Here is a 25373-nt window from a genome sequence, read left to right on the forward strand (position 1 = left end):
TGTACTCTCTGTACTTATCATCCTCTTTGCACTCATCTCTCCCATGGTCTCTTCCACATGGTTCCACTGTGCCAAGTATATTCCCTCCCTCGCCCAAGTGAAAGCCTGCTATGTGGTTTACTGACATAATTCAGAAATGAGCAAGGCACAAGGGTTTGTGTAGCTGCATCTCTCCCCTTCTCACTCACTCTGTCCCTTCCCCCAATGATCTGCCATTTTCCTCCTCGCGTCCCGATTCCCTCAACCATAGTCTGGCATCTCTCCTGTCCCCCTATCCTTGCAGGTCCAGTACCTGTCCCCCTCCCTTCTTGCACATCTCCATTCTCTACTCAGCGCCCCCTCCCCCTGTGAGTCCAAGAACTCTCTCTTCTTCCCTCACTACCCTCATAAGTCTATCAGCACTCCCTCTTCTTCCAAATGCCCTTCCCCTGTCAGTCCAGCACCACTCCCTCTTCTTCCCTCAACCTCGCTCCCTCTTTATTTCTCAGCCCCTCCCCTGAGTCATGAAGCAGTTTTTCTTTTCCTTCCCCCCCGCCCCTCCCTTGATTGAAACACCTCTTTCTCTTTTTCCTCAGCACCTTCTCAGTCCAGTACAACCTCCTTCCTTCAACCCCCCCCCCTTCCACCTCCGAGTCCAGCACCACTTTGTTCTCTTCCCCCCCAGACCATCAAATCTGCTTTGTTTAGCGGACCCTGTAGCAATAACATGCTTGGCATTGGATGCCTTCTTCTGCTGCATCCCACCCTCACATAAACAGGAAGTTGTGTCAGAGGAGTGGGATGCGGCAGAGGGGAATGATCCAATACTTGTTCAGACAGCATGTTATCACTGCAGGTCTGGTACTCTGGGGTGAGAGAGAACAGAAAGTGTTGTTGGATTCGAACGGAGGGCTACTGGTTTCACAGTGGGAAGGGAGAAAGACATAACACAAACAACAGCAAAAAATCCCCACTGTTGTGTTCCAAGCCTGTGACACACCAGCTAGGAATTATTAGGAAAGAGGTGGTGAGTAAGACCGAAAATAATATGCCTTTGTATTGCTCCAGTGCACCTTGAGTATTGCATTCAGTTCTGGTCACTATCTCAAAAAATATATAGTGGAATTAGAAAAGGTTCAAAGAAGAGCGACCAAAATGATAAAGGTGATGGAACTCCTCTTGTATGAGGAAAAGCTGAAGAGGTTAGGGCTCTTCAGCATGGAAAAAAATGGATGAGGGGAGTTATGATTGAGGTGTACAAAATTCTGAGTAGAGTAGAAGTAAATTGATTTTTTACTCGTTCTAAAAGTGCAAAAACTAGGTGATACTCAAGGAAGTTACATGGAAATACTTTTATAACAAATAGGAGGAAATATTCACTGAACGAATAGTTAAGCTCTAACAGCGGTTAGTGTATCTGGGTTTAAAAAAGGTTTGAATAAATTCCTGGAGGAAAAGTCAATAGTTTGCTGTTGACAGACATGGGGAAGCTACTGCTTGCCCCCAGGATTGGTAGCATGGAAAGTTGCCACGATTTGGGTTTCTGCCAGGTACTTGTGACGTTGCTTGGCCACTGTTTGGAAAACAGGATACTGGGCTAGATGGACCATTGGTCTTACCCAGTATGGCTACTCTTATGTTCTAAGTCTTGTATTGTCCAAAACTGAAAATGGTATACTCCAAATGGGGCCTCACCAAGGACTGTACAAGAGCATTAATGCCTACTTTCTTCTGCTGTATGTGTATTTATGCAGCTTTGCATCCTTTTGGCTAGGGTTACTGCCTTGTTTTGTTGCCTTAAGGTCCTCGGACACTATTGCCCCAATATCCCTTTTCCAGTTAGTGCTTTAGTCTCTTATCCTCTAGCAAATACATCTCCTTTGGGTTTCTATACACCATGTGAATCATTCTGTTCAGCTTGGAGAAGAGAGGCTGAGGGGGGGATATGATAGAGGTCTGTAAATTACTGAGTAGAGTGGAGCGAGTAGATATGAATCGCTTGTTTACTCTTTCCAAAAATACTAAGACTAGGGGGCATGCAATGAAGCTACTAAGTAGTACATTTAAAAGAAAATGGAGAAAATATTTCTTCACTTAACATGTCATTAAACTCTGGATTTCATTGCCAGAGAATGTGGTAAAAGCAGGGTTTAAAAAAAGGTTCGGATAGTTTCCTAAAAAGTCTATAAAGATGGCTTGGTAAAGTCCACTACTTATTTCTAGGATAACATAGTAACATATAATCTGTTTACTGTTCTGGGATCTTTCCAGGTACTTGTGACTTTTGTGGACACTTTTGGAAATAGGACACTGGGCTTGATAGACCTTTAGTCTGACCTTGTATGGCAACACTTATGTTCTTATGTTCTCTTTACTTCTTTGCATTGAATTTTTGCTGACAAACATTAGACCATTTTTCTGATTTTCTAAACTTTTTTAGATGACCTCTCACGGTTTCTACTGTGTTGCACATCATCTATAAAATGTCAATCTTTCCCTTGTAACCTTTCAGCAATGTTGCTCACAAATATATTGACTAGAATTGGCCCCAATACCGATCCTTCAGGCACTTCACTACTCCCTTTCTTTCTGCAAAGTGAGTTCTATTTACCATCACCCTCTATTATTTTGTCAGTCAACCAGTTCCTAATGCAGTTCACCACACTGGGTCCTAATTTCAGTCTGCTCAATTTGTTCATGTGCCTCATATGAGGAATTCTGTGAAAGGCTTTCCTGAAATTCAAATAGATCACATCTAGCACATGCCCTCGAGCCAGTTCTCTGGTCATCCAACCGATTTCTTTAACTAAGTGACCAGAGAACTGGATCGAGGGCATGTACTCTAAGTAGGATTTAGTTGTTTCAGAGAGTGGCTACTAAAATGGTCAGTGGTCTTTGTCATAAGCATGTGGAGATCTTTGTTTTCATTTGTATTTTTTGGAAGAAATGTGGGAGTGGAGATACAATAGAGACAATTAAATACTTCAATAGTATAAATGCACAGAAAGGTGGCCTCTTTCAGTTGGAAGAAAGCTCTTGAATGAGGGGACATAGCATGAAGTTGGAAGGGGATAGGCTCAGAAGTAATTCAAGAAAATATTTCTTCGTGGGAAAGGGTGATAGATGTGTGGAATGTTTTTCTAGAGGAGGAGGAGACTGAAGACTGTATTTGAGTTCAAGACAGCATGGGACAAGTGCAGAGAATATCTCTGGGGAAAGTGGTTAGTATGGGTGGACAGATTTGAGAAGCATGTAGTCTTTATCTGCTATAATTTTCCATGTTTCTCTTCTCTAATTTCTAAAATCTTTACAGGACTTCTTACAAGAAGGTGAGACAACTTCAGCCCGATGTGATGATTTGGCTACATTGTTAAGTAAAGGCTGCCCGTTAAGCATGACCGAAAATCCTAGAGGAAGTCAAAAAGTGAGCAGAAATAAAGATGTAACAAATCGCAGCAAGGGCACTGCAGAGAAACTCAAGCCAGAAGATATTACTCAGATTCAGCCTCAGCAGTTAATATTGCAGCTGCGGTCAGGTATGGAAATCCTCCAATTTCATTTGCATCAGTGTTTTTTTTTTTTTTTTAATATATATTTATTGTGGATATCCTAACAACCAAACTGGCTGGATGTGTTCTAGAGAGAACCATAGTAAATAGCTCTCAGGCATATCTGCTCTGTGACTGCGCTATGTAGATGGAAATTAAAAAAAAAAAAAAAAAAATCTTTTGGTAGCTGCAGATGAATGCAGATCTGATTTGAACCAGAAGGCAACAGCAGCAGGAAAAAAAACCCTGCTGCACAAAGGGAGGAAAAAAAGTTACCTCATTAAAATGAGGAAATATAGAGAAGGAAGGAGATCTAGAATACAAACCAAGAAAGAGAGTAACAGACAACAAACAGGTAAATTGATACTTTATGGAATGGACAGTACAGTACTGGTAGTGTGAGTAGTCCTAGTTCAACTATATTGAGCACACTGTTTGACCAAGTATGAAACTTGTCCTCCCATGTGACCCAAGGTCAGCTTCAAACTACTTGGTCTTAGCTCTTTAGCTCTGGATGTGTGTGTGTGTATACAAGTAAATGGTTATGGAAACAGATTTTGTAGTTTCTGGTTGTTTTTTGATCTGAGGTTTGTGATTTTTTTTTTTTTTTTTTTTTTGCTTTGTAACTTTGAAATATGCCAAGACTGCAAGATTGTGCAGAACAGAAATTTGAAATAGTTTGATTTAAAAAGGAAAAAAAAAGGGTACCAGCTTACTAATGACATCATAGTGACATAGACTTTTGTCTGGGGAACAATGTTGGAGGCCTATCGCAAGCTCCACTCAAAGCCGCAAACAATCGCCAAACTCAAGGAAGCGCTATGGATTGCCACAGGGACTGATCGACAAGGCTGTTGAGAATGTGTTAAAGCAACTGAAGGCCTTTGTTAAAGTTGGGGGTGAACACTTTGAGCATTCAGTGACCTCAAAATTCTGACATTTTGTTAATTGTATAATTTAAATGATGTTTTACTGTGTTTTAGCGCAAACATTTTTTACTTGCAAAAATCACTAGGTAGTAATATTAAAATGTTAGTAATACCAACATAGTTTAAGATAATGTCTAATATTAATAACGCAAGTATAACAAAATAGGTATGTAAAATGTCTCTTTAAAATTCAAAGTTGTTGCTGATAAAACAGCATAAAACTCTTTATATAATAGATTATAGTTGATATCTATACAGCTATATATCTACTATCGGAGGCTTTCAGGCATACCTGGCAGTATCAACAGACTGAAGTATGAAAGCAAAGTCTGTTTCCATCCTTAAACTTGGACAGGTCTTCCACAAGTTGAATGAGAGCCCACAGGCATGTAAAGGAAAAGGAGCAGAATTGCAAAATGAGCAAAAACTCAAAGAAAAAGCAATTTTCTAAAGCACAAATATAGTGGGAAATGCAGTTACTTCAGCAACCACAAGTAGATAAAAACCTGAAACAGTAAAAAAACAACAAAAAAAAAACCTCTAACATGAATTTATAAGTCTATGTAAATATACCAATATAAAAACAGCTTAAGAACCATAACACACTGATTGAACACATAACTAAAACATTACATAAAGGCTTGGATATAAAAATCTATATATATTAAAAACATATGTATAAAACAATATATATATAAATGAATACAACATAAACAGTAATATGTTCATTACTAGATATGAGTAAAAAATGAGTCAAAGTAAATCGCTTACCAGCAACCTGAGTCTTAACATATAAACAAACCAACTAATAAGAGCTAGTAGCAGCAGAGACTATGTGAAGAAAGCTTTAACATTACTCCTTTGGTCAGCTTACACTTGAAGAACCATGTGAAAAATACTATTTTCCATATCATCAAGCTGATCAATCCATAGACTGGTGGGTTGTGTCCATCTACCAGCAGGTGGAGATAGAGAGCAAACTTTTGCCTCCCTATATGTGGTCATGTGCTGCCGGAAACTCCTCAGTATGTTCTCTATCTCAGCAGGTGGTGGTCACACACAGCAGCAGCTCTGGCTAGGCCTCCAAGCCTAATTTTTAGGTTTTGTTGAGGCCTGGGGTTGAGGGCTCTTTTGAGCAAGTGCAAACCTGGTGGTGCCAGGTCCCTCCTTTTCTCCCCCCTCCCGCTGGCTCCGTTTAAAAAAAAAAAAAAAAAAAAATTTTAAACGTCTTTAAAGGCGTTTAATTCGACGTTTCTTTAAACGTTCATTGCAGCTACTCACTGGGACACCAGTTCGTTACAGCTCGGAGCGGCAAGCAGGTAATTTTACCTTTTTATAGCGGGCAGGGGGTTCCCCGATTCTTCTCCTCGTGGCAATGGCGTCGGAGGGCGAGGGCGCAAAGGGTCGCTCCCCGGATCACTGGAGCGCTTCTAGAGGGGATGCGGGGGTTTTACAACCTGATTCGCCCTTGATGGGTGATAGTTTAGTGACCGATGAATGTCCCGGTCGTTCCTCCGGCGTGGCGGTTTTTTCCCGCCATAAACGCCCATCCCCCGCTCCTCGCCTCCGCCATCTTGGCCGGCCACGCGGCTCGGACGGCTTCTTCGTGGGCCGCCCTTGAGGTTGGAGACATTAATGCCATGAACGCCCTTAATTTGGGCGACGGCACAAAAGCGGCTAAAGTTAAGCGCCGTTCTTCCCGCGCGGCTCCTTCACGGAGTTTCGCGCCGGACGCCATTTTGGATGTGCAGCATGTCTCTCCCCCGCTATTGCGAGCGCCGGTTGAGAGTGCGTCTAGGGCTGTTGCCCAGGCTGCGGAAGTGCACAGTCTGGGGGGTTTCTCCCCCGAGTTTGTTTTGCTGCTGCATCAGGCTTTCCTCATGCAAAACGCTGCCCCTGCTCCCTCTTCTGATAGAGGTTGAGGTTCCCAGAGGTAAACGCCCTCGGGTTGATTTCCAGGCCTTGGAGGACTTTTGTCTCCTCCGATGTAGATGAGGGCAGCGTGTCTGAGGTCTCCCAACGATCCTTTGCCGATTCCTTGGAGGAGATAGATCCCCGCTCGGATGGAGCGGATGACCCCTCTGCAGCGCGGCTTTTTAGCCCAGAGGATTTGCCCAACCTGTTGTTACAGGCCATGGACACTTTGAAGATTTCCTCTCCGGAGGACGTCTCTCCCTCAGCCCCTGTTGGCTCTGCCATTATGCTGGGGACGAAGCGCCCGCCTAGAACCTTCCACGTGCATGATGCCATGCACACCTTAATTGCGGCTCAATGGGATGTCCCGGAAACGAGCCTTAAAGTGGCTAGGGCTATGTCCCGCCTCTATCCTTTGGCTGTGAGTGAACGTGAGGCCCATCTGTGGCCTACCGTGGATTCTTTAATCACTGCGGTGACTAAGAAAACGGCGTTGCCGGTGGAAGGTGGCACGGCCCTAAAGGACGCCCAAGACAGAAGATTGGAGGCGGCCTTAAGGTCGTCCTTTGAGGCAGCTGCTTTAAGTTTGCAGGCCTCAGTTTGCGGCTCCTATGTGGCCAGGGCGTGCCGGACTATGGTGCAGCGGGCTTCCCCCTCGGATCATTCCTTGAGGGCTGATTGGCCGGCCCTGGAATCGGGCTTAGCCTATTTGGCAGACTTGCTGTATGATGTCTGGAGAGCCTCAGCTAAAGGCATGGCTCAGACAGTCTCTGCGCGGCGGTGGCTTTGGCTGAAACATTGGTCTGCTGACCACGCCTCTAAATCCCGCCTGGCTAGATTGCCTTTTAAAGGCAAGCTGCTCTTTGGGGTCGAGCTGGACAAAATCGTGACCGATCTCGGCACGTCTAAGGGCAAGAAATTACCAGAGGTCAGGGCTCGGGTTAGTACTCGTCCCGGTACCTCCAGAGGACGGTTGCAGGAAGCCCGTCGGTACCGCCCGGGCAAGTCGGGTTCCTCTGCCCCCTCTTCCTTCAAGAGGAATTTCTCCCCCAAGCAGCATTCCTTTCGCAGAGACCGCCGTCCCGGAGGTGCTCCCTCCGGTCCTCCCCCAGGGTCTCGTACCCAATGACGGGGCCTTGGTCCACGCCCCAGTGCAGATTGGAGGACGGCTGTCCTCGTTTCTGGGCGAGTGGACCACTATAACTTCAGACGCGTGGGTGCTGGAAGTCATCAGAGACGGCTACAAGCTAGAGTTCTGCCAACCCTTAAGAGACGGGTTTGTACTCTCTCCCTGCAAGTCTCCGGTCAAGCTGTGGTAGTGCAGCAGACCTTGGACAACCTGATCCGCCTGGGTGCGGTCGTTCCGGTGCCAAAAAATCAGATTGGCAAGGGACGTTACTCCATTTACTTTGTGGTTCCAAAGAAAGGAGGTTCTGTCCGGCCTATCCTCGACCTCAAAGGGGTCAATCGGGCCTGGAAAGTGAGGCACTTTCGCATGGAGACTCTCCGCTCTGTTATAGCGGCAGTGAAGGCAGGAGAGTTCTTGGCTTCCTTGGACCTCAAGGAAGCGTACCTGCATATTCCCATCTGGCCTCCTCTCCAACGCTTTCTGCGTTTTACAGTCCTGAGACGACACTTCCAGTTCAGAGCCCTCCCTTTCAGGTTGGCTACTGCTCCGCGGACCTTTTCCAAAGTAATGGGGGTCATAGCGGCCTTCCTGCTAAAGGAAGGAGTACAAGTCCATCCTTATCTGGACGACTGGTTGATCCGAGCCCCCTCTTATGCAGAGTGCGGCAAAGCTATGGACCGGGTAGTTGCTCTTTTGAGCTCCCTGGGATGGATCATCAACTGGAAGAAGAGCCAGCTGCGCCCGACTCAGTCCCTGGAGTATCTGGGAGTTCGATTCGACACCCAAGTGGGCAGAGTGTTCCTGCCAGACAATCGGATTGTCAAGCTTCAGGCTCAGGTGAACTAGTTCCTAGTAGCCTCTCCTATTCGGGCTTGGGACTACGTGCAGCTGTTGGGCTCTATGACGGCCACGATGGAAGTAGTGCCCTGGGCCAGGGCTCATATGAGACCACTACAGCTATCTCTGCTGCTGCGCTGGACTCCGATGTCGGAGGATTATGCTGTGCGCCTTCCCGTGGACCCAGCAGTGCGCAAGGCGCTGAGCTGGTGGACGCAGACAGACAAGTTGTCTGCAGGATTGCCTCTGGTGACCCCAGAGTGGATTGTCGTCACGACAGACGCCTCTTTGATGGGCTGGGGAGCCCACTGCTTGGGAAGGACAGCGCAGGGGCTCTAGTTTCCTGCAGAGGCAAGTGGTCTATTAACCTCCTGGAACTCGGAGCCATTCGGTTGGTGTTATTGGAGTTCATCCCGGTACTGGTGTTGAAGCCTGTACGGGTCCTGTCGGACAATGCCACGGCTGTGGCCTATATCAACCGCCAGGGAGGTACCAAGAGCGCCCCTCTAGCCAAGGAGGCTATGAGTCTTTGCCAGTGGGCGGAAGTGAACCTGGAGCAGCTTTCAGCGGCCCACATTGCCGGAGTCATGAATGTCAAGGCGGACTTTCTCAGTCGCCATACCTTGGAGCCCGGAGAGTGGCAACTATCTGCTCAGGCGTTCTTGGACATCACGAAGCGCTGGGGCCAGCCGAGCCTAGATCTGATGGCGTCATCGGCCAATTGCCAAGTGCCGCGCTTTTTCAGCAGAGGACGGGACCCTCGATCCCTGGGAGTAGATGCTCTTCTCCAACAGTGGCCGACACAAGAGCTCCTCTATGTGTTCCCGCCCTGGCCCATGTTGGGCAGGGTGCTAGACCGGGTGGCAAAGCATCCCGGCAGGGTAATCCTGGTGGGTCCGGATTGGCCCAGACGTCCCTGGTATGCGGACTTGTTCAGGCTCTCAGTCGACGATCCTCTGCGGCTGTCAGTGGAGCAGGGCCTGTTGCATCAGGGTCCCGTGGTGATGGAGGATCCCTCTCCCTTTGGTCTTACGGCCTGGCTATTGAGCGGCAGCGTCTGAGGAAGAAGGGCTTCTCAGACAAGGTCATCGCCACTATGCTGAGAGCGAGGAAGCGCTCTACTTCTACTGCTTACGCCAGGGTTTGGCGTATCTTTGCAGCATGGTGTGAAGCAGGCTCACTTTCTCCCTTCACTGCTCCAATTTCTTCAGTGTTGGCGTTCCTGCAAGAAGGTCTGGAGAAAGGCCTGTCGCTCAGTTCCCTTAAAGTCCAGGTAGCGGCTCTGGCTTGCTTCAGGGGCCGCCTGAAGGGTGCTTCCCTGGCTTCGCAGCCAGATGTGGTGCGCTTTCTCAAGGGAGTTAATCACCTGCGCCCTCCTCTGCACTCAGTGGTGCCTGCGTGGAATCTCAACCTGGTGCTAAGAGCATTGCAGAAGCCGCCTTTGGAACCCTTGTCGAGGGCATCTCTGAAAGACCTGACGTTGAAAGCAGTCTTTTTGGTGGCTATCACTTCAGCCAGAAGAGTTTCCGAGCTCCAGGCGCTCTCATGTCGAGAGCCTTTTCTGCAGTTCACTGAGGCAGGAGTGACTATTCGCACAGTGCCTTCCTTCCTGCCCAAGATTGGTTCTCGCTTCCATGTGAATCAGCAGCTCTGTCTCCCTTCCTTTCGTAGGGAGGACTACCCAGAGGAGTACTCCGCTCTTGAATATCTGGATGTGAGACGAGTCATCATCAGATACTTGGAAGTGACCAATGATTTCCGGAAATCGGATCATCTGTTTGTCCTGTTTGCAGGTCCTCGTAAGGGTCTGCAGGCTGCTAAGCCTACAGTGGCAAGATGGGTCAAGGAAGCCATTGCAGCGGCTTATGTGGCCGCGGGGAAGGTGCCGCCTATCCAGCTGAAGGCTCACTCCACGAGAGCTCAGGCGGCCTCGATGGCAGAGGCCGGATCCGTCTCCTTGGAAGAGATATGCAAGGCGGCAACGTGGGCTTCGGCTCATACATTCTCCAAGCATTACCGTTTGACTGTGGCTGCACGGGCGGGGGCCCGGTTTGGAGCTTCAGTGTTGAGGTCAGGGATTTCTATGTCCCGCCCTGGGTGAGTACTGCTTCGGTACATCCCACCAGTCTATGGATTGATCAGCTTGATGATATGGAAGGTAAAATTATGTATAATCATACCTGATAATTTTCTTTCCATTAATCATAGCTGATCAATCCATAGCCCCTCCCAGATATCTGTACTGTTTATATTCTGGTTGAATTTTAGGTTCAAGTTTAGCCTTCAGTTACTTCAGGAGGACTTCGTGTTCAAGTTCTTCTTTCACTTGGATTCTTCAAGAGTTGAGACGAGTTTGTGTTACAGTGAGCTGCTGCATTCCTCTCCCCTCCGTTTTACGGGGCTGGATTGAGACATAAATTCTGCCGGCACTCCCTCCCGCTTCGTGCGGCTGTAGGGCAGCTTTGTACCCCTCCCGCTTCGGCGGTGTTAGGGTCAGTCAGCTCCTCCCGCGGTTGCGGTTGCAGGATAAGCCAGATCCCCCCGCATCGGCGGGTGTGGTGTCCCTCCCCCGCTCCGCGGGGATGAGCTGGACGGATTCCCCTCCCCCACTTGTGTGGGGATGAGCTGGGTTAATTCCCCTCCCCCGTTTCGGCGGTGGTGAGCTGGGCAGAGTGTCCCTTCGTGGGTGTAATTCTCTAAGTGCTGAGTCCTGCGGATGGAGCTTTGATATCGACATACTGAGGAGTTTCCGGCAGCACATGACCACATATAGGGAGGCAAAAGTTTGCTCTCTATCTCCACCTGCTGGTAGATGGACACAACCCACCAGTCTATGGATTGATCAGCTATGATTAATGGAAAGAAAATTATCAGGTATGATTATACATAATTTTACCTTGCTGTACATACGAGACCAGTAAATGAAAATGTTATGGTGCATAAACAGTATGGTAAGAAAGACGTTTTGGAGAGAATTCCACTGTAAGCCTTAGCTGTTGTATCATATGATCACGTAGACATGATATAGATAACAAACTGTGTGACTAGACAAGGTAGTACCTGTCAGTTTTAGATGTATAGCATATAGTGTTCTTCAACAAATGAAGACACAAGTTCTAAGAAAAGAAAAAAGATGCAGAAACACAAAATAGGGGTAAAAGGCAAGACCAAAGGAAAAAGGGCAATATGCTGACAAACTGCATATTGCCTATGCCAGTAGGAACCCGGGAAAATGAAAAACCAGAAGCAGTGCTGTGGAAACAATGTATGAGTAGAAATCACAGGAAAAAAGACAAGAGAAAACTATGCGTGTGCAAACAAAAAAGGGGGAATAGACCATGGATCAAGTTCCATAATTGTTGTCCATTTCACTACTGTTGCATTTATGCCACTTGAAGAATATCCTCTGGCCTTCAGGGTGAGGATTCTCGGGGAATGTTTTACATATGACTTGTTGAGGGGACTTTTCAGTTATGATAACATTATGATGTGAAAGCTATTCTAGTAATAGTAGAAGAGTAGCCTAATGGTTACAGGAGCAGTGTGAAAGCCAGGGTTCAAATCCTGCAGCCACCTATTGTGATCTTGGGCAAGTCACCTAATTCTACATTGTTTGAGGTGCAAACTTAATATTGTAAGCTCTCAAGGGACATGAAAATAGTTGCTACTTTGAGCTATTAGTGAAAAGGCATGAGCTAAATCCTATCCCCACCCCCTCCCAATCTCTTGTAATTCTAGTTTATTTGTAGGATGTAAATTTCCTGCACTCAAACTTGATTTCTTGTGGAGGTAATGCTTGCTGCTAGAACAAGCTGCTGTTGGGATGGGTAGACAAGTGGATACTACTTGTTTTGATCTGCTTACTGATTAATATACCCCAAATTGTTTCATATATTTGAATTTAGTAATAGGTAGACTTCATTTAAGATGGCAATGCAATTCATCTAGTTATGTCTTACTATTTTATTTATTATTACATTTGTACCCCGCGCTTTCCCACTTAAAGCAGGTTCAATGCGGCTTACGTAGTAATAGGGATTACAAAGCATTGATAGAGAAAATATAAGTATAGCAGAATAATAAAAGAGATAGGTAGGTAGAAATGGGCAAGCGTAATATATTACTGTTTTGTACTTTTTTGTATAGTAATGAAATTTGTGTGTTCATTTAGGAGAACCACAGACATTTCCATTAAAATTTAAGAGAGCAGAAGACTACCCAATAGATCTTTATTATCTTATGGACCTCTCTTTCTCCATGAAAGATGATTTGGAGAATGTAAAGCGTCTTGGTACTGATCTTATGAAAGAAATGAAGAAAATCACTTCTGATTTTAGGATTGGTAAGTGTGTGGTGTGTTTTTTTTTTTTTTTTTTTAAATAATGGTGCTGTGATGTATATGTAGAAATATGTCAGCAACAAAGTTTTATAATTTATATTTTTATTTTACATTTGCATATTAACATAAATGTTGCAGCAATATCTCACTTAACATTATCCGAAAAATCTTTCCAAAGAAAACATAATCTTCAACTTTGTCCACATAATTTGGATCCAAGAACCAGGAAATACAAAACATACAGTGAAAAATAATCATCAATAGAGCAGTAGACAGCTTAACACATGCAGCTGATATACAGCAAATCAATTATTGGGTGCGATTGGGGTATGGTATCCCTAGCACCTTCTTTAGAATTTACAAATTCTATCAGTTTCTTGGGGTCAAAGAAAACATGATTTATTGAATTCAAAGACACTAAACATCTGCAAGGGAATGTCAAAACAAAAGAACCACCTAGATTAAGAACTTCAGATTTTATAACCAAAAATTCTGTCCTCCTTTTCTGTGTTTCCCTTATGAAGTTAGGGAAAATTTGTATTTTAGACTCCAGGAAAACTGCATTCATATAGCGAAAATACATGCGGAAAATATTATTTCTGTCTGGCTCTAATGCAAATGTCATTAGAAGGGTTGTTCTTTCTGTTATTAATTCCAGAGAAGGAATTCAGTCAGATTTAAATCAGGTTGAGATTGTACAGTCAAAGATCTGGAAGTTCCTGTGATTATATTGGGCTCTGACTATAGGCGGATAGCCTTCTGTCGGAATTCCCAATATCTCCCCAAAATATTTCTTCAGCATATCAAGTGCAGGTATAAGAGGTGACTTTGGGAAATTTAAAAACCGCAAATTGTTTTTCCTCGCCTGATTTTCCAAGTACTCAAGCTTACGTGCTTGAAACTTCCTATCCCTGATAGCTGAGACTGGAAAAAACTGTAATTGAGCAACCTCAACTTCTGGTGAAGTAATTTTATTAAAATGATTTTCAGTTTGTCCAGACAGAGTTTGACACAACTGATTCAAATCTGCAATCTCTCCCCTAAAGGAGTTGGGTAACTGAAGAAGGGAAGAATTTAATCCCTGTATCGCATCCCATAACGATTCCATAGTTAGAACAGCTGGTCTCACTCCATTCCCTCTGGAAGCAGTGTTCTGGGCAGTAGAAGAAGAGAGCTCCAGACTTTGGCTTTCCTCCGATAACAGCCTACCCGGGGTCGACACCGCGACAGGTCCTCCTCCGACAGGTCCTCCTCTCACAGTTAGGGAAGACTGGCCCCTCTCTGGCGCCTCTGCTCGCTGTGATCCCATCAACGCCTAGCTACTTCCTGGTCTTGGAGGAACTGCGTCAGGTGGAGGGTTTAATGAAACTCCCTTAACGCTGTGGTCCGCCTCCGAGGTTGCAGATTCCGTCAAAGCGTGTGTCAGCTGTCCCAGCGCATGGACCCCGAATCTCTCCAGGGTGGTTTGTCGGGCGGTTGGGGCTTCCACTAAGCCCGAGGAGGTGGGTATTTTGGGTTTCCCCTTCCTTTTCCGCATTTCCAGTTTGGGGAAAATTCCCCAAAACAATTCCACTCACTGATGATCGGGAGCTCCACCATGCCACAACTGTTCAAATCGCCATCTTGGATCCCCAGTCTTCAGCAACAAAGTTTTATGTAATAACTTTTGCATTCACCTGATGAAGGGAGTTAGTAATTATTTAGTCTACTGATTAACTGCCAAAGAGGTGAATAAGATTTCATTCCATACGGGAGGCTTACATGGCAACATGTCTGGACAGAAAATTGCTGTCCTAGAATAGCTTGATAGAATGGCATCTTTTAGTCAATGAGTTCTAGTTTATTAATACTAATTGCATAGGTATTGACACTTGGAGGGGCATAATCGAAAGGGACCCCCAAGTTTTTCTGAGGACGTCCTCACAGGACGTCCCTGTGAAGGGACGGGGAAACCCGTATTATTGGAACAAGATGGACATCCATCTTTCGTTTCGATATTACGGTCGAGGGTGCCCAAATCTGGAAATTTAGGTCGACCTTAGAGATGGTCGTCCTTAGACTTGGTCGTTTCTGATTTTCGGCAATAATGGAAACAGAGAACGCCCATCTCAGAAACGACCAAATGCAACCCTTTGGTCGTGGGAGGAGCCAGCATTCGCTGATCTTTTGCTTTAAGTAAGATTTGTGGTATGGCATTCTCCGTGCTCTTTCGACACACAAACTCAAGGAAGGGAATTGCACGATGTGCATTACTGCTGCTGGAGTGTGAACATTTAAATTCACCAGACTGATTTTCTGGAGAGCGTACTATGGAACAGTTAATGTTGTAAACCTGATGCCAGAATCTAAGGGTGACCTGTGACTATCTTAAAATTCCTTAGTGAAAAATATTGTACTAGTTTGATTGTTTCATTTTATATTTCAAGACTCAAAGTGGTGGTCAGCAAAGTTCACTGTGCCAACGAAGGAAAACAAACCCCAGAGTCAGAGTTAGATCCGGTTTCTAATATCTCTAATAGCTTCAACTATTTCTGCAATACTAAAATTAGTGGGTCTGTAGATAATGCAAAAATTTGTAATTAGGCACAAGAAATGAAAAGATTTGGAAACTGTTCTTCAATACAGAAGAACTGGAAAGTACAAAAATCTGGGACATTAAATTTAATAAAGTGTGACAAGGCGGTGGCCATAGCTAGAAGGTTGCTAGGCTGTATAGAGAGAGGTGTCACCAGCAGAAGAAAAGAGGTTTTAATGCCCCTGTATAAGTCGTTGGTGAGGCCCCACCTGGAGTATTGTGTTCAGTTTTGGAGGCCGTATCTTGTTAAGGATGTAGAAAGAATTGAAGCGGTGCAAAGAAATGCTACAAGAATGATATGGGATTTGCGTTACAAGACCTAAACAGGAGAGACTTGCGGACCTAAACATGTATACCCTGGAGGAAAGGAGAAACGGGTGATAAGATACAGATGTTCAGATATTTGAAAGGTATTAATCCACAAACGAACCTTTTACACAGATGGGAAGGCGTTAGAACGAGAGGACATGAAACAAGATTGAAGGGGGGCAGACTCAAGAAAAATGTCAGGAAGTATTTTTTCACGGAGAGAGTGGTGGATACTTGGAATGCCCTCCCGCGGGAGGTGGTGGAGATGAAAACGGTAACGGAATTCAAACATGCGTGGGATAAACATAAAGGAAGCCTGTTCGGAAGAAATGGATCCTCAGAAGCTTAGCCGAGATTGGGTGGCAGAGCCGGTGGTAGGAGGTGGGGCTAGTGCTGGACAAGACTTCTACGGTCTGTGCCCTGAAAATGGCAGATACAAATCAAGGTAAGGTATACACAAGTAGCAGCACATATGAGTTTATCTTGTTGGGCAGACTGGATGGACCATGCAGGTCTTTTTCTGCCGTCATCTACTAAGTAGTGCACGGTCCCCCCTCACAGGCCAGGACACCAACCGAGCACCCTAGGGGGCACTGTAGTGGACTTCAGAAATTGCTCCCTTACCGTGTGTGCTGAGCCCCCCCCCCCCCCAAAACCCACTCCCCACAACTGTACACCACTACCGTAGCCCTTATGGGTGAAGGGGGCACCTACATGTGGGTACAGTGGGTTTCTGGTGGGTTCTGAAGGGCTCACATTTACCACCACAAGTGTAACAGGTAGGGGGGGATGGGCCGGGGTCCGCCTGTCTGAAGTACACTGCACCCACTAAAACTGCTCCAGGGACCTGCATACTGCTGCGATGGACCTGAGTATGGCATTTGAGGCTGGCAAAAAATATTTAAAAAAATTTTTTTGAGGGTGGTAGGGGGTTAGTGACCATTGGGAGAGTAAGGAGAGATCATCCCCGATTCCCTCCAGTGGTCATCTGGTCAGTTCGGGCACCTTTTCATGGCTTGGTCGTAAGAAAAAAGGACCAGGTAAAGTCGTCTAAGTGCTCGTCAGGGACGCCCTTTTTTTTTCGATTATGGGTGGAGGACGCCCCATGTGTTAGGCACACTCAAGTCCCGCCTTCGCTACGCCTCCAATACGCCCCCTGAACCTTGGTCATCCCAGCGACAGAAAGCAATTGGGGACGCCCAAAATCGGCTTTCGATTATGCCAATTTGGGTGACCCTGGGAGAAGGGTGCCCATCTCCCAATTTGTGTCTAAAGATGGGCGTCCTTCTCTTTCGAAAATAAGCCTGTTGGTCTTTGTTCACTGGAGAATCAATTGTGTGACTTCAGGTAAGTTGTTGAGCAATTACAGTTTGTAATTTGAATGGTGAGTGGAAGGAGGGAGATGGCCAAGGGAGGGAAAAGGATGACATTGATAGTTCTGAAGTTTTGATTTTTGTGATTGCATCCTTCAAATATTTAGATGATATCTGTTAGGTTACGATTTGTAGTGTAACATGTATCTTCATGTTGGGGTGAAGTTGGAGGTGTAGAACTAAGTTCAATATAAAGATAACACAGCTAATTTGGTGACCATTTTACTTATGCTTGTCCATTGAAAGAATGAAACTTTACAAGATGGCATCAAATAATGTGAATTTAGGTATAGCGTCAAAATACTAAAGATTCACTTTGACACTCCATTCTATTTTGTGCGAAGGATTAAAAGAAAATGTTGTCTTATTGATAACTTTCTTTCCTTTAGTCCTATCAAACCAGCCCAGATGATGAGCAGATAGGAAATGAAAATAGTTTGTGATTCGCCCCTTAATGATATTGTGCAGCATAGAATGTTAGTACAGTGCAATCTGCTTAAGTGCAAGGGTCTGGGACCAAAGAAATACATGCAGTTAACTGGAGCGTGCACTTAACCGTTGTGACCCAAAGAAGCTTGACATCTGATAAATGTATGTACAGTACTGTTTATTATACGTACAGTATACAGTCTCCGTTAACTGACGTTAGGCTTACTTGAAGTAATCAGTCATTGTCCTCTGTACACTATTGTGTCTGTGAGTTCCATAGACTACGTCTGCCAGACGGTAAAAACTGTCATAGCACTGACATCCTGTGGACTCCAGATAGACCTGCACAGTGTTGAGATTCTCCAGCGCTCTTGCAAAAGTGACAGGGCTTGTGTAGCTGCATCTCTCCCCTTCTCACTCTGTCCCTCCCCGCCAATGATTTGCCATTTTCCTCCTCTCGTCCCGATTCCCTCAACCATAGTCTGGCATCTCTCCTGTCCCCTGTCCTTGCAGGTCCAGTACCTGTCCCCCTCCCTTCTTGCACATCTCCATTCTCCCCTCAGTGCCTCCTCCCCCTGTGAGTCCAAAAACTCTCTCTCTTCTTCCCTCACTACCCTCATAAGTCTATCAGCACTCCCTCTTCTTCCAAATGCCCTTCCTCTGTTAGTCCAGCACCACTCCCTCTTCCCTCAACCTCGCTCCCTCTTTATTTCTCGCCCCCCCCCCCCCCCCCCCGTGATTCAAACACCTCTTTCTCTTTTTCCTCAGCACCTTCTCAGTCCAGTACAATCTTCTTCCTTCAACCCCCCCCCCTCCACCTCCGAGTCTAGCACCACTTTGTTCTCTTCCCCCCCAGACCATCAAACCTGCTTTGTTTAACGGACCCTGTAGCAATAACATGCTTGGCATTGGATGCCTCCCTCTGCTGCATCCCACCCTCACATAAACAGGAAGTTGTGTCAGAGGAGTGGAGAGATCACCTTCTGTGGTTGTTTCGCTTTAGAGGAGTGGGATGCGGCAGAGGGGAATGATCCAATACTGGTTTAGGCAGCATGTTATCGCTGCAGGTCTGATAGTCTGGGGTGAGACTGGGAGACTGAGCATCCAAATGGCAGATGACGTTTAATGATGCATGTGGGAAAGAGGAACCTGAATTATAGCTACGTAATGCAAGTTTCCACATTAGGAGTCGTTAACCAGGGAAGGATCTAGGTGTCATTGTTGATACTTTGAAACCCTCTGTTCAGTGTGTGGCGGCGGCTAAGAAAGCAAATAGAATGTTAGGTATTATTAGGAAAGGAATGGAAAACAAAAATGAGGACGTTATAATGCCTTTGTATCGCTCCATGGTGCGACCACAGCTTGAATATTGTGTGCAATTGTGGTCACCGCATCTCAAAAACAATACAGTGGAATTAGAAAAGGTACTGAGAAGGGTGATGAAAATGATAAACGGGATGGGACGACTTCCCTATGAGGAAAGGCTAAAGCGGCTAGGTCTCTTCAGCTCGAAGAAAAGACGGCTGAGGGGAGATATGATAGAGGTCTATAAAATAATGAGTGGAGTGGAACAGGTAGACATGAATCACTTGTTTACTCTGTCCAAAAATACTAGGACTAGGGGGCATGCAATGAAGCTACAAAGTAATAAATTTAAAACGAATCAGAGAAAATATTTCTTCACTTAAGATGTAATTAAACTCTGGAATTCATTACCAGAGAATGTAGCAAAAGCAGTTAGCTTAACGGAGTTTAAAAAAAGGTTTGGATAGCTTCCTAAAAGAAAAGTCCATAAGCAATTACTAAAATAGACTTGGGAAAATCCACGTCTTATTTCTAGGATAAGCAGTATAAAATATACTGTTTTGGGATCTTGCCAGGTACTTGTAACCTGGATTGGCCACTGTTGGAAACAGGATGCTTAACTTGATGATTCTTCGGTCTGTCCCAGTATTTATGTACTTATGACCTCAGTTCCATAGAACAGCTGCCCTTTTTTGTTAAGAGGAGCTTATTACAAAGAAGGCACCCCTAACTCAACTGAAACCCTGTTATTAAACAGGATCAGGAGAACAAGCCAAATAGGTACCCCCAACTCAACTGAGTCTCAGCATAAAACTGTCTCATAGTAACATACATAGGTAGTTAAAGCTCAACTGAAACTAGTTGGAAACCATGTCAGGAGCAGGGCTGATGTCCCACCATCCATCCACTTGGGAGACAGAGAAATACTGAACATTCTGTGCTGCATGATGCCTTTAAGGGGAGAATCACTTGAGAAATATTTTCATTCTCTAGCTCCATCTGCTGTTGGACATAACCCATTTGTCTGGACTGGTCTGATAGGACGCTAAGAAACTGACCAGAGGCGTAGCCAAACCTTGATTTGGGGGAGGGGGGCTGAGCCCCAATGTGTGGGAGAACACATTTTACCTTGCCTCACCACTGCTCTCCATCCCACCACAACCCCACATACCTGCCAGCAGAAGCCTTCCTTTGTCGATTTCTTGGTGCCGTGATGAAGCTCACTCATGCTTAGTTTCATTAAAATCGAGCATACGTGTGAGGGTGGAGGAAGCAGTTCAGGCAGCGAGTGGTGAATATCGCTGCAGGAAAGCTTCTGCTGATGGGGTTTGGGGACCCTGCCAGCTAAGCCAGCAGACTTTGGGGGGCCTAGGCCCAGACCCTCAAGCTGCCTCCCCCCCCCCCCCCGAACTAGCACTTCTGGGAAGTCGCTGTCCGAATTGGTGTATGTTATTGGTTTGTATATTGCTGCTCTACTTTTTGAGGAAAATATTATGTATCTGTGTGTTTAGGTTTCCTAATAGTGTCTAGTATGACAAAGGTAGCACTCGGGGCCCCACAGAGAAGCAGCTAATCCCTGAACTATGGTTCTCAGAAGCCCTTGCAAGCAGGAGAGAGGAGGGTAGCCCCAAAAGGGTGGAATGGATTTCCAACCCCAGCGGGGGGAGCAGTGGCTCATTGCTAGGGGAGCCAGTTACTCCCTTCCCCACTAGAGGGATAAGGGGAGGTGAAGCTCATTCCCATGGCTGCATCGCCGGTATATAATTCCCTCCAGCTGTGGGGGGGGGGGGGGGGGGGGGATTTCTGGCTGGCTTCCAGCCACCAGGAGGGAGAGGAAACTGATTGAGAGAGAAGCTGCCATGGAGTAGGTGGAGGATGGAAAGCGCCTGCCACTGGAGCTTCCCTGGGGGGGAAGAGTAAGCTGCCATGGAGTGTGAGAATGTAAATGTAGCCCTGTCCAGAACATGAAAGGAAGTGTGAGAGGCCACAGGGGTGTGGTGCTGTGAGGTAGGAGGAAAGCTGCCAGTCCTGTTTGGTACAGGGTCCTCCTGGGTGCTGTGAATAGGACAGGGGCATTAAGTAGTGGTTTCCTTTGAAGAGACTGTTTGTGAAAGTGTTGAATTATTGGGATGTATAGAACAGCAGGCTGAACTTTGACTGAGCCCGTCTGAGGGAGAGGGGAGGTAGTGCAAAGGAAGTGGGCCTGAACTGTTAAGGAACTGAATGTTGGCTGGAATTGGGAGCTCAACCTGAACCCTGTTTGTGAACTGCATTTCAATTTTGAGAGTGGAACTGAATTGAGAATAAAGCACTTTAGTCCTACGTTCGTATGGCAGTCTGGTTCTTTGCTGGAAACCTGTGAGCCTAACCTGGCTGCTGGCCCCAACCCAGAGCTGAGGAAGCAGACCCCTTTACACGAGCCATTGAGGTCTCTTCCATGTGCCTTTATATATAGGACTTGTGATTCAGATGGTTTGGGATTTTAGGTCTTTGTTTTTGAGACAATTAATTAGGTGCTTTCTCGGGTCAAAAAATAGGAGTTTATCAGTGTGTTTGTTGCAAAAAAAGAAACCTTTTCAGGTAGATTCCATTCAATGACCCAAATCAGAATGTTCCAATCCTAGCCCCCAGCATCAGCCCCCCCCCCCCCCCCCCCCCCACTACAGTTGCAGGATTTTTCTGCTCCTACTTCTGCTAGCAGCTATTTTTGCTTGTTCTGCCATCTGTAGTAAAGGCTTTGAAATATGAGAATAGGAAGTATCTGCTCTCATATTTCAATGCCTTTTTAGTGCTGCTGGCAAAACAGCAGAAAGCAAGTGGACTAAGAGTACAAGATCAGATGTTGCCCTCACCAAGGGACTCTGCTGCATTGACTGGCTGGCTGGCTCTGTCACACAGCTGCTGGGTAATGCCTTTAGAGTTGAGATACCAGCGATGCTTTCAAGATTTATTTGGTTATAACTGAAAACTCCAAATTCCTCTCTGGTGGTGTTTTATTGGGGTTTTGGTTTTTATTTAGCTGAAAATTAAAAACACTACTTAATGGAATGTTAAACTTTTGCTGCTTACTCTGATTAAACCAGCCTGCGAGACTGGATAACAGAAGTAGCAGATGCCATGAGAAATACATAAAAAGCCTGTTATTTTGTTTTCTTATCTTAAAATATTTGTATGTTAGTGCAGAAAGGGATCCCCTGTGAGTGAAGGAGGTTATTTAGTCTGCATCAGTTAAGAACTGTTAAAATTCAAAGCATGAGCTACTTTCTCCGTACCTACAGTCTGTGGTTTTATACCATAAGGTGATGGTCAGGCATTAAGGTTCCCAGTCATTTTGCCTCCTTGGAGACATGTGCTTTCTGTCCAGGGATGACTGAGAAGGCAGGTTATGCTATTGAAGACAAAGTAAGTACATAAGGATCCATATCCTGATGTCACCTGGACAGCCGAGAACCTGAAAATTCTGGACATGACCATGGTATTCTTCTCAGAAATGTTTTCCAGCTTGGGGCAGGGGAGTATTGGTCATTATAAAATTTTCTGTTAGCTGGGTGGTCTGTAAAATCAGCTGGGTGGTGTGCCCATTCAAAAGGTCCGAGAACACTACACTAATAGGAAGCTAAGAATTTGTCAAGAAATACAAAATAATCGAGCTTTAACTGTAGTTAACCTATGTGGCTGGTCATGTTTGTTTTTGATTCTAGAACAATGTTGTTGGGCTCTCTGCATACCTTATCTCAGCCAGTTGAGTATTCAGGATGTTCATTAGTTGGTTGTATGTATTGTTCAGTATGTGTGAATGTTCCAGGGATATCCTGAAAACACAATTGGGTAGGTGACTAGAGGACAAGTCCAAGCATTACTGTTTGAGAACATTTGCTGATCTGCTTCTTCTAAGTACTAAGACCTTGGAAGTGAAAAAATATTTAAAACATCACACACAATAATGCTCCATCTGTGTTGAGGAAGATAGCATATACTTATACTCATTAGCATGTGCTAACTTTTAGTGAATGAGCCCCTTAATATTGATTTCATATTTTAGCAATGACGTGTTTTAAGCCTGTAAAATGTATTGGATATTTTCCTGCCTTAATTATGTCCTGAAGTGTATTTCTCCTATTTGGCCAGCAGTTGTTGTTTCTTTGCTGTAAAGCTATGAATGAATGCTCTTTTCTTTAACACAAACAGGATGCAAGATGCAGTATATTTTTGAAATGTTTTGTTTGCCCTGAAGCTAACTAGCAGTTACTGGGTTTGAGTTCAGTCTTAGCCAGGAAGAAGAGAGGGACAGATCTGTTTGCTAAGGCCCTGTAAACAGTTACATTTGATAACTTGTGAACAGCTATATGTCCTGATCTTCCCAGGTACTTTTCAGAAAGTAAACAAATGTTTAGTGTTACAATTGATCACTATTTCAGTTACCTGTTATTGTTTGCTGATTTCACACTTTTTGTTCATTGTTCAATTTTAAGACAGTAAACAATTTTCATTTTATTTATTGCCTCTTTATCTGGACTGATAAACAATCCTGATGGTTTGTGTGTTGGTCTGTGAGTGCTTTCTGGGAACTGTGAGACCACTGGGAATGTAGCCTCCAGTAACCTAGAAATCACTGGTGATAATTTAAGAGCGGGAGACTCGCCCAGAGGTGGTTGTGACCCAGTCAGTAGGAGGAGGGTGCTAGTGTAGAGCACAAGTGGCAGGTGCAGGCGGACCTGAGCTGTGCTGGGGATAGACCCTCTAAGTGGCTGCGTGTGGCTAGGTGTTTCGTGACACATGCATTTTACATTTTTCATTGCATAGCTTTGAAGGATTTAAAACTTTGGTGTGTAGTGCTTTAGTTTTAAAGTATTAGTGGAGCTACTGCTTCTGCATCACTTCTCTAGATCTTTGCTGCTGCACCAAAGAGGAAGAATAGCATGCACCAATAACAAAGCTCTGATGGAGACAGCTTAAGCTTTATGTAAACTGAGGGAGGGGTAGAAAAGAGAGGCATTTTGCCAGACTTTTTGATCTATCTAGTCTCCCTATCCATGCCATCTGCTCTTTCTATCACTCTCTTAGAGATCATATGTACTTGTCCCAGGCTCTTTTGAATTCAAATACTGATTTCATCTCCATCACTTCCACCGGGAGGCTGTTCCATGAATCCACCACCCTTCCCATAAAGAAGTATTTCCTCAGGTTACTTTTGAGTCTTCCCCTTTCACCTCCATCCTGAGTCCCGTCATTTCAGGGCTTCCTTTCAACTGAAAGAGACTTGCCTCCTGTGCAATTTATGCACATGTAGGTATTAAATGTCTATCATATCACTTCTCTCCAGCCTTTTTTTTTCCAAAGTATACATACTGAGATTGTTGAGTCTGTCTCCATACACACTTTGCCAAAGACCACTGATGGAAAGATGCAGCTTAAAGGCAAGGCATTCTTCCATGCTAAAGATAGGTTGAGTTAGTTTCTTTATTTGTATGTCTTTTGTTGCTCCAAATAAATGTATTTTCTGTTATATATACCCTGAAAGTGACACTGTGAATTCTTTTAAATAAAATTGTTTGTTTACTCTTTGTAATTTAATGGGATTCTTACATTTGTACAGGCTTTGGCTCTTTTGTGGAGAAGACAGTCATGCCTTACATTAGTACCACTCCAGCTAAAATCAGAAATCCCTGCACTGGTGACCAAAACTGCACAAGCCCTTTCAGCTACAAAAATGTGCTCAATCTGACAGACGATGGGAATTTGTTTAATGACCTAGTCAGTAGACAGCACATTTCAGGCAATTTGGATTCTCCTGAGGGTGGATTCGATGCTATAATGCAAGTTGCAGTTTGTGGAGTAAGTATTGTTTCACATGGTGTTTAAGTTGAAGGGATCAGTACTAGTTAGAGAAGTTGATATTTTGAAGTGTTTTATTTCATGGTTCTGCTGCTTCATATTTTCCATTTAGTTGCAAGTCCCAAATTGGTAATGATGACCCATTTTACTTTTAACACTCTAATTCCACCGAGCCTGCATGTTAGCATACCTAAAACAGCATAATACCTGCTTGGAGTCTGATGCAGATCAGTAAAGCAACACCCTTACTGGCTGAAGTTGCTAAGTAGAGGAAGCTTTCAAAAACTTGAAATACTGAATATGGGATTTTAGATTAGGTAGCTCATTTTGTGCTCAGATTTGGAAAGGCAAAGTCCAGTAGAGTAAATGTTTCTATGCTCACAGGGCTTGCAGTCTAAGTTTATACCTGAGGCCATGGAAGATGGTCAGTTGCCAGGGTCACAAGGAGCATCGCTGGGAGAAACAGAATGTTTTTAGCCTGTGCTCCTCTACTCATATCAGAAGTTAAATCTTAAAATCACACTTTTATTTAATTTTAGTTGTCAGTTGAAGTTGTCAGTCTTGTTACTGTAAGTGAAGATATCTTTAAATTTTACATAATTGTGTAGGGTGTCCATTAATAATCAAGTATTTTGGCGATATGTGCCTTGCTGGTACAGAGTCCAGGGATACTTTTTCCTGTGGCGTTTGCACTAGAAATCAAAACACTATAACCTAACTAAAAATTACCAGCAAAGATTTTCATGTGCTTTAGCTACAGGTAAGTTTTTGACTGGAAACACATTCGGGTTTGAATTGGCAAATCTGTATGCATTGGGTTTTTCTTTCCTCAATGGGAACTTCTCATCTAAGTGTAATCACATTGTTGATCA

The 25373-nt window shown here is 44.9% G+C and overlaps 1 protein-coding gene across 2 annotated transcripts in view; it reads left to right on the forward strand.

Moving 5' to 3' along the window:
• The window catches only part of ITGB1 (integrin subunit beta 1), a 122305-nt gene that overhangs the window by 46144 nt on the left and 50788 nt on the right, over nt 1-25373 (forward strand). For both annotated transcript variants that reach the window (XM_030199088.1, XM_030199097.1), the window contains exons 4-6: nt 3293-3515; nt 12508-12678; nt 24263-24501. In XM_030199088.1, coding sequence (XP_030054948.1) covers nt 3293-3515; nt 12508-12678; nt 24263-24501 — 633 coding nt within the window. The remainder of the gene's footprint in view (nt 1-3292; nt 3516-12507; nt 12679-24262; nt 24502-25373) is intronic.

The sequence above is a fragment of the Microcaecilia unicolor genome, chromosome 1, assembly GCF_901765095.1.
Source record: "Microcaecilia unicolor chromosome 1, aMicUni1.1, whole genome shotgun sequence".
NCBI lineage: Eukaryota > Metazoa > Chordata > Amphibia > Gymnophiona > Siphonopidae > Microcaecilia > Microcaecilia unicolor.